We start from the raw sequence: 14498 nt of genomic DNA, 5'->3' as shown, positions 1-14498 counted from the left end.
TAGGTTTTGAGTTTGTGTCTATTACTTAAAACTAAATGCTTTTTCCATAGTAAATTTAAATGTAATATATCAACACAATTAAAATTATATCTATATAAAAATTAATAAAATATAACATTTGTTCTTTATTTTTAAATTTTTGTATAATTGGTTTTTGATCTTTAATAAATGTTAATAAGTGTAAAAATAAAAAATAGAAGTTGTCTAAGTTTCCAAATTCTAAGTATGTCTAATAATTTGTCTAAAATATTGTAAACACTCGATTTTGTTTTGAATAGATCTCTTAAAAGTTCAAAAATTTAAAATTGACTAATCTATTAGACACAAAAATTAGTTTATGTAGTTAGATTACGAACTTTTAATTTTGTATTTGTTCAAAATATATTTTAAAAACATTAAAGAGACTAGGGTTCTATTAAACAAAAAAAACTATAAAACTTCAAAACTAGGGGCATTAAAATTGAAAATTTATGAATTTTTGGTTAGAAACAAATTTTAAAGAACATATTAAACAATATATTTTAAGTTTTAGAGACCATATCGACGGATATGCATAAAAATAAATTCTTCATTTGGTCCTTTATTCACGAATGCATAAATACCGTAGAGAAACTCTAAAGAAGACTCCCAAATTGGAGTCTCAGTCCAAACTGGTGCATTCTTTGCAAGGAACATTCGAAATATATCAACCACTTATTCATCTCCTACTCTATATAGCTCAAAATCTGTGGGATGAAGTTGAGAACCTGATTAATTAGCTGGAGTAACAATAACCACAATTTGGCCTCCCTCTACAATGAATTATGCTTCATTAAACAAAAGAATAGAAAGTCACTACCATTTTCAACAACATTGTTGTGGTTTTCTAGTCCATCTAAGCTTGAGAGGAATGGTAGGATATTCAAAAAACATGAGAAATCAATCATTGAGCTTTGGGAAGACATTCGTGCCCTCACTGGATACTAGACGAGTAGATCCTCTCTCTTTGTCAACTATAATCCAAGTCCCATTGCTTTAAATCTTCATGCTTTTGTATAATTTTGTTTGTGGTTTCTCTTGTTTGGGCTTATCTCTAGCCCTTTGTTTTGATTCCTGCTTCCTGTAATGAATTTCTTTATTCAATGAAGGGGTAATGATGAGGGTACTATGTGTCATGGGCAAACTTGTCCAAGCATTGTTTGCCTATGGCCGTATGTCCGAATACCCCCAAATCGCTTTATCTTTATGTCTTGTACATAGTTTAGTCCATTCCTTTCTTTTTTGTGTCGTTGAGCTATAGTGTGACGTTTCAACATTTTCATGTGCAAGCTTGCCAAGGCTAAAAATGTTCAAAATGTACTATAAAGGAGACATAGTAGTTGAATTCCTGATCAAGCCTTGTCGCACTCTTTGCAAGCTTAGCTTTCATTTATGTTGTTTTCAATGATTTCCTTTCTCTCTCACGTTTTATAAAACAATTTTCTCAAGAACGTGAAGGGAGGCTACATCATATCACAAGTTTGTCTACATATTTCGAATTTGGACGGCTGACTTGTTGACCGAGTAGAACAAGTGTCGCATAATCATGTTTGAAGGGTTACGATTGTGATAAGTGGTATCATAGCCGAATTGGCTAATCAACAGTTAAGACAGAAACATGTCGATGACGAATCAATTAGGTAAGGCCCAAAAAGACCAACTAGTAGAGCTAGAAGAGCAGATGCTCTACCTAGTTGACATTCCCGACTATATTTGCTTCTTAGAGTCTAATCTCGAAGGAATTTTCGAGAAAGCTGATACAATCGATGCGGTGGCCAGTAGTGTCAAAGGATTACTGATACAAGAGTTATTGGCAAGAGTCGACACTCTAGAAGTAAATATTGGAAGAATTGGTAACTACGAGCGTAAGGACAGTTTGCCGGGCTCTGTTGCCCACATAGAGGAACGTGTCAATGAGCTAGATAGCTCTTAGAAGATACTTTTAGAGATGATAAACGACATGTCACAGGATTTTTGAGCTACCCTCGATGTCGTTAGGAATGAAATCGCAAATGTGAACATGAGACTGAATCTCACAATGCGAGCAATGGAAAATCAAGCTTCGATCAGAAGGGCAGTAAAGATTTTGGAACCCAAGCCCTTCTATGGGGCAAGGGATGCAAAGGCCTTAGAGAACTTCATATTTGACTTCGAGCAGTATTTCAAGGCCACAAACACAGTTACTAAGGAAGCCAAAGTGACATTGGTGACGATGCATCTGTTTGAGGATGCCAAGTTGTGGTGGAGGTCCCGATACATTGACATATAGGAGTGGCCTTGCACAATAGACACTTGAGGCACTTTAAAGAAAAAACTTTACTCCCAGTTTTTTCCTGAGAATGTGGAAATCCTGACTTGGTGAAAAATTTGTGAACTGAAACACATTGATAACATTTGGGAGTACGTAAAATAGTTCATGGGGCTGATGTTAGACATACACATTATGCCAGAGAAAGACAAAGTTTTCTGTTTTGTCGAAGGGTTGAAACCGTGGACAAAGACCAAAGTATACGAACAAAGGGTCTAAGCCGCACATCAGTGTATGCTGCAGCTGAATGGTTGTTTGATTTGACTAGTGACTCTTAAGATGTGAGACATCACCAAAGTTTCTCACCTAGAAGGAATAGGAATAGTCGCCCAAGTTCTCTCATAGCTGTCGGGGGAGACAAACGTCCTAATTGAGACCGCAGACATTCCCAACCATATACAAAGAATACATGGCTAAGGTCCAATAATCAAGATATGCCCAAGCATCCCCTCAGTTGTTTCATATGTAAGAGGTCACATGTGGTAAGAGAATGCCCAAATAAAACTGCCTTCTATGCCTTTCAGGCCTCTTTAACCTCAAATTCAGATGATAAATTAAGTCAAGGAGAAGGTGAAGTTGGTCAGATTGAAGAAGGCGAGAACATGAGAATATGGGCTTTGAAATTCCTATCGTTTCTCCAAAAAAAGGTAGGGGAGACAAGCGTGCAGGGGTTTAATGTATGTTAACACCTGAATCAACCAGATACCGACCAAAAGCATTGTGGTGGATTCCAGTGCAACCTATAATTTTATAACAAAAGCAAAAGCCAGACGTCTAAGACTTTGTTGGGAGAAGGATTCTTAGGAAGAATATGAAGGTCGTGAATTTCGTTGCTCTACCTATTGTCGGATTAGTGAAACAAACGATGATGAAATTGGGAGGATGGAGAGACTTTGTAGACTTTATGGTTGTAAAGATGAACGACTTTGATGTGGTATTGGGAATGGAATTCCTCCTTGAACCTCAAGTCATACCAATGCCATCAGCAAAATGTCTAGTGATTATTGGATCTTTCTCCACAGTCGTGCAAGCAAAACATTCGTCAGCCTAACGGGTTTAAAACGATATCGATCATGCAACTGGATAAGAACCCTACTCGAGAGGAACCAAAATCTACGGCCATCTTGCTTGAGGCGTTGGGAAAATCGGAGGAGATAGTCCCCAAAGACACTTTGTGTGTCCTAGAGAAGTGCCATGGTGGGATGCTAAATAGTTGGTCCAAACCCTTGCCACCGCAAAGGATGATTGACTATGAGATAGAACCGCTACTAGAGGCAAAAGTGCCTACAAAGAATGCTTATCGTATGACGCCACCGGAGTTAACCAAACTTTGAAAACAGTTGAAGGAATTATTGAATACAGGATTTAGTAGATCTGTACAAGCTCCATATGGAACCCCAGTCCTTTTCCTGAAGAAGAATGATAGAAGCTTACGGGGTGTATTGACCGTCGTACCCTAAACAAGCTCATAGCTCGCCGCAAATATCCACTTTCCATACTCACCGGCCTATTTGACTGCTCACGTGGGGCAAAGTATTTCTCGAAGTCATACGACCAACCAATATGCTGTCGAGTAAGAATGACAGTGGGAGAGGGACTGAGATGACTTGTGTCATAGGACATGGAGCGTTCGAGTTCTCTGTAGTGCCATTTAGTCTTACCGATGTCATTGCAACCTTTTGTGTATCAATGAACCAAGTCTTCCAAAACTACCTTAACAATTCTGCTATGGTCTACCTTGATGAAATAGTGACCCATAACCTCACAAGGGAAGAACCCAAAGACCACCTTCAAAAGGTTTTTTAGAAACTGAAGGAAAGTGTTACTTTGTTCAAGGACAGATAAACGCGTTGGATCACGTGATGGAGTTTTACCAACTTGGTACGGGAAAAAGGAAAATTACCGCAATGTGTGATTGAAGAATACTGAAATCAATCACGGAGTTACGTTCATGTCCCATATTGGCTAATCACAACAGACAATTTGTGGAAGGATTCTTAAAAAGAGCAAGCTTGCTGACTGAGTTGTTGAAAGAAGATAGTTAGTGGGGTGGGAACCTCGAGTGTCAGGCTGCCTTCGATTGTCTAAAGCAAGCCATGACCGAGGGACCAATTCTTAGGGTCGCTGATGCGACCAAGTCTTTCGAAGGTGAGACCGAGCGATTCAACTATATTCTCAAAGAATATCTGCATCATTTTGTTGATGACAGACAAAGGAATTGGGTTCAGCTGTTGAATGTAGCCCAATTCGGTCACAATGCTCAGACAGATTTGTCGACTAGGAGAAGTCAATTTGAGATTGATGGTAGTAGGCATTTTGTATTGTCGCCGCTTGTTGATTGCCCTTATGTAGGGAACAACCTTCAGGTTCACAGATTTGTAAAGGAATGGGAATAGATGGCTGACATTACTTGAGTGTGCTTAGAAAAAGCTTCGAGGTAGATGGAGAAAAGGGTGGATCAAAAGTGATCCCCCTTGACTTTCGAGTGGATGATCAAGTTTCCAATCAACAGTGCAACAATGTCGTACGGTTATTTGTCCATCTGAATAGGAAGAAGATAGAGAAGTCAAGAAAATCCTTGCTGACGGAGTAAGAAAGGGTAGAAGACCCAAGAAGGAGATACATAAATTTCTAGTGAAGAGGAAGAACCTCCCCGTGGAGGTAACATGTCGAGAACATGTTGAAGATGTTGAAGTGTGGAAGCAGAAGATCGAAGAGTTCCAATTTTGCTAGTTGATAGAGACGTCAACCATTTAGGTGAAGGAGAATGTCACAGGCATACTTGTCCAAGGCGTTGTTTGCCTATGACTGTATGATCGAATACCCCAAAATCACTTTGTCATTATGTCTTATACATAGTTTAGTCCATTGCTTTTCTTTTTGTGTCACCGAGCTAGGGTGTGACGTTTCAGCATTTTCATATGCAAGCCTACGAAGGCTAAAAATGTTCAAAATGTACTATAGGGGAGGCATAGTACTTGAATCCATGACCAAGTATTGTCGCACTCTTTGCAAGCTTAGTTTTCTTTGTAATTGACAGTCTTGAATGCTTTCATTTATTATGTTTTTAATGATTTCCTTTCTCTCTCACGTTTTATAAAACAATTTTCTTAAGAACGTGAAGGAAGGCATCATCATATCGCGAGTTTGTCTGCGAATTTTGAATTTTAAACAACCGACTTGTTGACCAAACAAAACAAGTGCCACACAATCATGTTTGAAGGGTTACGATTGTGACACTATGGGGGTGCCCACCTAGTGGAGATGTTTGGGTGCACTTGCTGACCCAAACATATCGTTTTAAAAAAAAAATTATACTTGAACTTCATATGAATTTTATCCTTGTGACATAAAGTTCTTGATGCATGCTATTACACATACTTGAAGTCAACTTGTCAAAAATGTTAAAAGTAAAATAAAGTAAGAATTAAAATTACTATTTTCTAAGAGTTAAACAACTAAAACAGATGATATGAAAATTTATAAGCTAAAGGAAACAAATCCAATAATGTATGAACTAAACATGGAATAATGAAGATTAGGATTTGAACCTTTGAAAAAATATAATTAAATCCCTATCCAATATACAACGGTATAACTGCATAGTGAAATGGTCGTATTACCAAATTTATTTAGTTCAAACGTAGTAGTGGAGATTTAAATATCTGCATTTTCATCGTTAGTTTACATTTTATGTCAGTTGAGTTATGTTTATTTTTCATTTGTATTTAGTATTATATACATTAAGAAATCCTAATGCACCTACATCTTTTATCAGTTGAGTTATGATCGAGAAGTATGATCATGCGAGTGCTAAGGACGTGTCTAACATATTTGAGATATCTCTGGTGCACTTATTGATTCTTTGTTGATGTCATTTGTACAGTTTGTTAAAATAAATTAATACATATTAAGACAATTAATATAATTATATTACAACATAATTAGTCGATGTGAAAATATCTCAACCATTAAGATAGTAATAATGAAATGTGTAGCATTTTTATGGTTAATAGTTAATTGTACAACAACATTTTAAAGAATTGTAAATATAATATAACGAAATCTATCCCTTGAGGCTCTTCAGCAACACTCTCTCTGCTAAGGCTCTTCAGCAACACTTTTTCTACTAAGGCAAATATGTGGGAAAACATTTGCAACCTCACTGGTTTATGGGCAAAAAACAGAAAAATCTTTAAAGATTTCTCTTCTACGAGTATTGCCCTTAATATTAATGCTTTTTGTTAACATAATCAGACTTATCTCTAGCCCCTGTGTTGTAATAAACTATGTATCCCATAAGCTTTATTGAATATATTATGGGGATAATGAGGGTGCTATAAGATGTCCACCTAGTGGGAATGCTTTGGTGCACTTATTGACCATTGATATCTTTTTTAAAAATGTAACAAAATGTATCATTGATAAACTTTCAAGTTGATATAATTTTTGCTATATTTGCATTTTTTTCTATTGTGTTATATTTGCAAATAACTTTAAGCCCTATTGCTGTTTTTGCAATTGTGTATCTTAATAATATCATAATTAAATTTAGGCTAAAAGATCATTTTGCTACCTATTATTTGAAGTATTGGATGGAAAATTTGTAAAAAGAAAAAAATATATTATTTTATTCTCAAAAGCATTCCCACATTGATAAATTTAAAATGTGGAGACTCCTTCATATACCTAATTGTTGGCCAATGAGCTTGGACTTTGGGCACCCAAGTTTTGGGAGAAGGGAGGAGATATAGAGGAGAGATAAATTATATATATATTTATTAGAAAATATTTTAATTTTCTAACGTTTTAAAGAATTATGAAATGTTTTACCGTTAAAAATTTATTTAATTATGATTAAACGTTTAAGAATTAATTGTTGATTGTTTAACATTTTATGACCGTCACTTGACCGTTTAACGTTTTATTATAATTAATTTGTAACCGTTCATAATTAAATGAATTGATCGTTGGCCGATCCTCCCATGCTATATATACATCCCTCATTGTACATCTCAAAATACAAAAAAAAAAAAAAAAAATCATTCTTCTCTTTTGTTTCTCTCTTTGGTTTCTCTTCTACAATTTCGAGCAATTGTGTGTCTGTCAACTTTGAGTGATTTATAGATTACCAATTGGTTTCCGTGTAAAATCAACTGAAGGGTGAGGTTGTTTTATCCTGGGGACGACGGAGCAATAATTTGTTTGCACAATTCAGAACAGAGTCGCGAAACGTCTTAAAGAGAGCGTGTTCCGTGATTCAACAGTATTCTAATCTCTTTCTGTTTTGCACCTCTTTTAGTTTTTGAATCAATCCATCTTGTCATTGCTATTCTGCCTTTGCCATACCAATTGCTGAATCTGAACTTATTATGTATTATAAGAACGAAGTACAACAACATGAAGTTTGTTCAATTTAGTCTCTTTACTTTCAATTGGGCTAAAATTGTATAATCTTTATTGAGTTTGGGGTATTATAATAAGAGTGCTATGGATGTATTAATTTAATGAGATGTTCGGATGCACCTATTAATCTCTTTTACTTTTTAGTTTAATCGTACTTTCTATAATTGTTAATTTGTGTCCCTATTCTTTCGATATAGATCTTAAAATTTAGTCTCACTAGTACCTCATTGCCGATTTCTTAAATTTTTTTTGTTGCATATATAGAATTTTTATCATGAACTTTGAAAACATATTCATATTTTGTATTTGCTTGTATGAATGATAATTTCGGTACAACCTAATGTTGAGGTACTAAAGCTAAGATATATAGAAAGTACTTGAGAGTACATAAACTAAAATTAATTTTAACCCTTTTCCTTTTGAACTCAATTAACCCATGTGTTTAATTAGGAATATATAATTAATTCTATTATCATTAATCTTGAGACAATTTCACTTTGGGTAAACTACAGACTTTTAGGGTTTAGGGTTTCAGTCAATGGTTTGAATAAAAAAATTGAAAGCAAGCATTGATTTTGAATCTGAAAAAGATTCATCTGTTATTGTACCTTTAGTTAGTGCTTCTTTTTTTCTTCTCTTCTTCTTTCTTTCTTTCTTTTTTTAATTGTTAAATTAAGAGAAATAATATTTGAAAAGGGAAAGTGTGGATGTTTGAAATATATATATATATATATAATATTATATAGTGGTCCATGAGCTACTTTTTGTTGTGTGTGTGTGTGTGTGTTTGACAGTGGTGAATGGTTAATTATGGTCATAGCTGCATGCAGTCTATTGGTATTATGTTTGGACATATAAAATCTTTTCTTAGATAAACTTTGCCTTTTGTGTCTCAAAAGGAAAAACACCTTTTCTTTTCCCTTCCCCCTTTTTTCTTTTTCCCCCTCCTCTATTTTCAAACTCTATATTATATATAATATCTATTTTACCCTAATCTTTTCCAACATATAAAACTTATATATTCATCATGGCTATACATATATTTTTCTTGACATATAGTTACTCTATTATCATAATATTCGGTCAAGACCTAAGTATAATAGTAATTCAAGAAAGTATATATAGTCAACTCCTTTCATATATATCTAACTAATATTAATACCCTATATATGTTACGATTTTTCTTCAAACAAAAACGTTGTGTTGCATATTTGATACAAACAAAGTCCTATATACATAACTTTGGTGAAATTTAAAAAAACAAAGTGTCATGAAGGTTTTGTATTCCAAGATATATATGCGGAGGGTTTTGTTATCTTTTTTATTTTTAGCAAAATACGAGAGGAGAAATATCTCAACTAAGTTGACATATTCTTAGCACTTTCATTATACTATAACACCAATGTGATGTTAATTAAAACATAGGTCTTTGATCGCATATGTAACCAAATGAATTTGTTAAATATGATTACTTATAACTAATAAGTATTTATTTAAATAAGATGTGAATGCTTTGAATAATCATATAATGAGAAATAGTAATATTTTTCATACCCCAAAAGATTATATATGGATCATGAAGAGTCCATATCTTTCTCTTCTCTATTCCCCTTTACTAGATTATATTGGAAAGAAAAGTGATGGGAAGGAAGTGCAAGAATTATGCCACTTGTCTATATGAATAATGCTCCAAAGTAACATGTTAAATCATACATGTACAAACAAAAGAACTTGACTTTCCATATCCAAATGCCCATTGGAAGACAACACATTATATTGATTATTTTTTTAAATAATAAATTACCAATAAAAAATCTGGGGTGCGCACCGAGATATCATACTGAGGTTGACACCTCCATAACACTTTTATCATATTCCAGTTTCAGTCGATGGATATATCCAATAAAAAGATCAAGAAATTCAATATATATAAAAAAAGAGATTAATGGAGGGGATATTACCACCATTACACTATCATATATTTGAATGAATGGATGATTTAAATGTCATTGGTATAATTAAGATTAATAATTCTATTTTGCTAAACTAAAATAAGAATAGTTAAATGAGTGAAGACATATATGTTATCGATTAGAAGATAGCAGAAATTCTGATTTATCTACTTGGATTATTGTTTAGTTGTCTGGTAAGGAATTTGCTTCTCTAACAACTAATTCTAAAGTGAACTGATCTCTACTTCTTTTGATCTTCTATATGTAAATAGAGGGTTGAAGAATAATGTTCACAAAATTATACTACATATAACACAAATTCACACATATACACTGATGCATCTTTTGCATATAATCTAACCCATTTAGTTCAGTCCATTAACTTTTGAATGACCAAAAATTCTAAAAGTTAAAAAAAAAAAAAAAAAAAAAAAAAAAAAAAAAAAAAAAACTGATCTAGAATAGAGTTGATTGATGATGCCAAAAGCATAATTTTCTGACTAAAAAAATTAACTTGATATAGAGAAATGAGTAGAAATTAATTGTGGCATTTGGATCAAGTAATCCTACTTTTGATAACAAGAGTGGAAATCATATAGTGCAACCCAAACTCAAAGATGGATATTATAATAATTGTCACTTCTTGAATTTAAACAACAAATTCAAGTCATTGGCCTTTGTTTTCATGGAGTAAAAAGAAGAAGAAGAAGAAGAAGAAGAAGAAGAAGAAGAAGAAGAAGAAAGACAGTAGAGAAATTAAGCAATAAAACTAATTAGAGAGAAGGAAAAAGGGGCAGCAACTTTCTTTCATAATCAAACTGTCTCTCATTTGTTTAATAGTGCAGCCCTTGACATTAAACGTTCAGAACCCTGATGCCAATAAAACAAATATTAAACAATATGAAATTCATATTTAGTTTGAATGAAATTCAACAAAATACAGTAACAAATTCGAATTAAAACTTTATTCTCTCAACTTTAGAGTTTTCGTGTATTTAATCTTTTCACTTATTTGATTTTTTTTTTCTCTTTTAATATGATATGAGAGGAAAAAGAAAACCGTAGGTGCAAAGCTCATTAAGTGGTAGACGATTGTGGAGTTCTGATGACTAAATTTGTGATTTAATTTTTTTTCTTTTTCATTTGATTGAGTTTAATTAGCGTGCATGAGATGGTACGTGAATTAATTAAGAACGTAATAAGAGACACTTACATCATCTAGCTTCACTTGATTGTTGGTTTCCAACATCAGACCAAAGTGAATACGAGGAAAATGTGCCCACTGATCAAATTTAACCAATCAAAATCCAAATTAATTATTGAAAAAAAAGAACTAAAAAGTTCATCTACATTATTATTGTTATTGTTGTTGTCCAAAATTTAATATTACTATATCATCACTTTTTTAACTTACGTTTTTGGCTGCCGTACTGAATGCTTCCCTATGGCTAATCTCAGGATTACTTGCTTTGATCCTTTGGATTTCCTCTCTGCAACAAAATAAATCATAAATATCAAAACAAATTCATTAAAATTAAACCCCTAACTATTCTTTTTCCTTCAAAAATTAAGCTGACACACACTACTTCATGCTATTAATTTCTTGTTTTATGATTTGTTGTAGCCAATTTTCTTTTTCTTTTAACAATATACTACACAAGCAAGAAGGATTAGCAAGTGTACTAAGACATCTCAACCTTCCAAGTACTCTTATCATATCCAAGTGTACTAAGACATCTCAACCTTCCAAGTACTCTTATCATATCCAAGATAAAAAGAGCTAGGGTGCTCAAAAAATCCGAACCAATTTTGAAAACTAAAAATACAAGTAATTTTTATGATTGACATCAAAATTTGGAGTAAGGGTACTAACCAATACGTGGAAAATATTTGGTGCAATTACTATTTCCTTCTTCTTTTAGTTCAGTTTTTTCCTTTTTTTGTTAAAAAATGAATTTGGTTAATTTCAGATGTTTATGTAAAAACGAGGAAGTGAATAATTTGCAAAGTAATGAGATAAAGAAATCAGTTAAGGAGGCTTTAGTTACTCACTTTATGAACTGATTATATGCAGAAGGTACTCTCTGCCTCTTCTCGGGAGCTGGAAAAAAAAAAAGATAACAACAACTCATCAAAAAAATTTTACTTTCTTCTTCTTCGATTAAATGAGTTAATTCAAATAAACAAGAAAACTATTTAAAAAAAAAAAAGAGAAGAAACTAGAAATAATACTGACGTCGATTCACAACCCTCTCCTCTGCTGGAATTGTAGTGGGTACTCGAATTTCCATCTTATTAATATTATTGTTACATTTGGACGATGATCCAAAATCCCCTTGAAAATCAGCTCCGTTACAACCGTATAAGTTGTAACTCGGAACCTACAAAATTTTTATATACACAACTTTAACAACAACTCAGTAAGAAATACAAAATATCATTAATGGAGGAGTGGGAAAAGGAGAAAGAAAGTTTATGAAATGATGTTTCATAAGATAAGAGAATTCAGAAGGAAATATTCCAACATTGAAATGACTGAATCAGTTAGAAATAAAAGCATATAATACCTAGATTTGCCACTTCAATCCCAAAACACACAGTCAAAAGGGACTTTCACATCTCCATAAAAAAAAAAAAAGATTAAAAAATTTACACAAATTGTTCTTTCTTTTTTTCTTTGAAAGACTAGATGACAAAAACCTAGGTATATATAGGTTTAGGGTAACTAAAATAGGTTCAAAATCTCAAACCCCAAGAAAAATAATTACAAAAAACCTAAAAGAGCCCTAAACCCAAAAAAGCACAATCTAAGAAAACTAAGGCTAAAAGAAAAAGGGCATTAAAAAAAGGGTTAAAAACACTTCTCAATAAAAAAACCTGAAAAACCTGATAGAAAATGTTGAAACTTGATGGATAAAAGAGTTGGACATTGGGATTATATGGCGGCTGTGGAACCTATACTATATATATTTTTTTTAATTACAACACGATCTGATCAAAATAAGAAATTAAAAGAAGAAAAAGGAGATTAATTAGCTGTAAGTAAGAATTAGGGTTACCTGAACATCTTGCCAAGAAAGAGAGTGAAATGCAGCAGCCATATTAACGGACCACAAATTTGTACAGTGCCCACATCGGACTGTCACAATGTCAAACAAACTACTGCATGGAACACTCACCTGCTCATCATCAGTATCATCATCATCGTCATCATAACATTCGTTCGTTAAACCAAAATTTAAAAGTAAAATCTATGTTTATTTGACAGCAACATCAATTACGCAAGCGAGAGTTAGATTCAAAAGCTCAAAGCTTTTAAGCCGATGGATTGCGAGTCTAATTTTTTATTTTTTATTTTTAGGATGGAAAAACCTAGAAGGGTACTGTATTTGGTTAGGGTTTTTCTTTAATGGGTTGGAGAAAAGATTTGATTTTTTTTTTTTTTTTGGGTAGATGGGTTAGAAGTTTGGAGTGAGATCTTCATAAGTGATTTCCCCATTGAGGTAAAGCAGGTGGGTTTTCGAGGGCATAGAGAGTGGCATTTTTAAAGAAAAGAAAAGGGGCATTATACATGACTTGTCTTCATCATCCTTGTCATCCAAATCCTCTTATTTTTATATTTTTTTCTTCAACTTTTTCAACTCTATCATATCTCTTCTTCCCTAACATTTCAATCCCAGTAGTTTTCCTAAATTTTAAAATTTCTCAAAAAAAAAAAAAAAAGAAAAAAACGTACACACACACACAAATTAATCTTTCTCTCATAAACATTTTAAGGCACATATGACTTTATTTTGACTGCAAAACAAGAAGAAGAAGAAGAAAAAGTCTAAAAATGATGGAGACTTGACTGAATTGAAAATCAAATTAAACAAACACCAATAGAGAAATTTACAAAAAAAAAAAAAAAAAAAAAAAACAAAGAAAGAAAGAAAGAAAGAAAGAAAGAAAGGACCCCATTTTTCAAATTTCCATCAAGATCTAGAAAACACACAAACTTGCCAAAATTAACCAAAAAAAAAAAAAAAAAAGAAAAGAAATTAAAAGAAGGAAGAGATGATTATATATATGTGTGTACCGCAAGAACAATATTGCAAAAATTGCAAGGGATGTAACAAAGTTGTTCAGGTGCAATATCGAGGCAAGTGGTCGCCATGGATTCGAACCAATTAATTGAGCAAACAACACTTTTTTTTTTCTTTTTCTCTGAAGAGAAGAAGAAAGGAAGAAGAAGGAAGAGTGTGAAGAGAGAAAGAAGAAGAAGAAGAAAAATAATAATAAAGTAGAGAAGAAGAAGGTCTCTGATGTCTTTGTCTTTTCAATTTTGGAGAAACCCAAATGAGAAAAGTTAATAATATATAGAGAAGCCCTTTGCAAGAATAAATCCCCTTCTTGGATCTTACTGTAAAACTTTCACCTTTTTTTTTTATAGATATATATTCATTTATTTATTTTCGAAGCCCTCAAAGTAAGAGAGAGAGAGAGAGAGAGAGAGAGAGAGAGAGAAGGTATAAATGGAAGCTGTGGGAAAATTAAAAGGTGAATGAATGATATGTAATTTAAAATAAAAGAAAAAAAGAAAAATTCAAAGTGACCACTGAAAATATTGGGACCAATAGAGAGAAATTAATGAGAGAAAAGGGAAGGATAAAAGAGGATTATTTAAGAATATATCATCAATTTTCACTTTAAAAAAATAGTTAAGCTTAATGCATTTCGAAGTGGGTTTTAAGAGTTGATATACACTTTTGTTTATCATGCATGTTAAATTTTTCCTTTTAAATTTTTTAAGGCTCCATTTCTTTTTTCTTTTC

The 14498-nt window shown here is 32.8% G+C and overlaps 1 protein-coding gene across 1 annotated transcript; it reads right to left on the bottom strand.

Moving 5' to 3' along the window:
• Positions 1-10280: 10280 nt before the first annotated feature.
• LOC103487499 (axial regulator YABBY 5-like) lies at positions 10281-14147 on the bottom strand. The gene is made up of 7 exons (XM_051081620.1): positions 13763-14147; positions 12744-12863; positions 11921-12065; positions 11737-11785; positions 11099-11174; positions 10898-10966; positions 10281-10554 (listed from the first exon to the last, which is right to left on the bottom strand). Exons 1-7 carry the CDS (start codon positions 13838-13840, stop codon positions 10510-10512), a joined length of 582 nt encoding a protein of 193 aa, XP_050937577.1. The 5' UTR covers positions 13841-14147; the 3' UTR covers positions 10281-10509.
• Positions 14148-14498: the final 351 nt, after the last annotated feature.

Source organism: Cucumis melo, chromosome 2 (genome assembly GCF_025177605.1).
Source record: "Cucumis melo cultivar AY chromosome 2, USDA_Cmelo_AY_1.0, whole genome shotgun sequence".
Classification (NCBI taxonomy): Eukaryota; Viridiplantae; Streptophyta; class Magnoliopsida; order Cucurbitales; family Cucurbitaceae; genus Cucumis; species Cucumis melo.
This window is presented reverse-complemented; position numbering and strand designations above follow the sequence as displayed.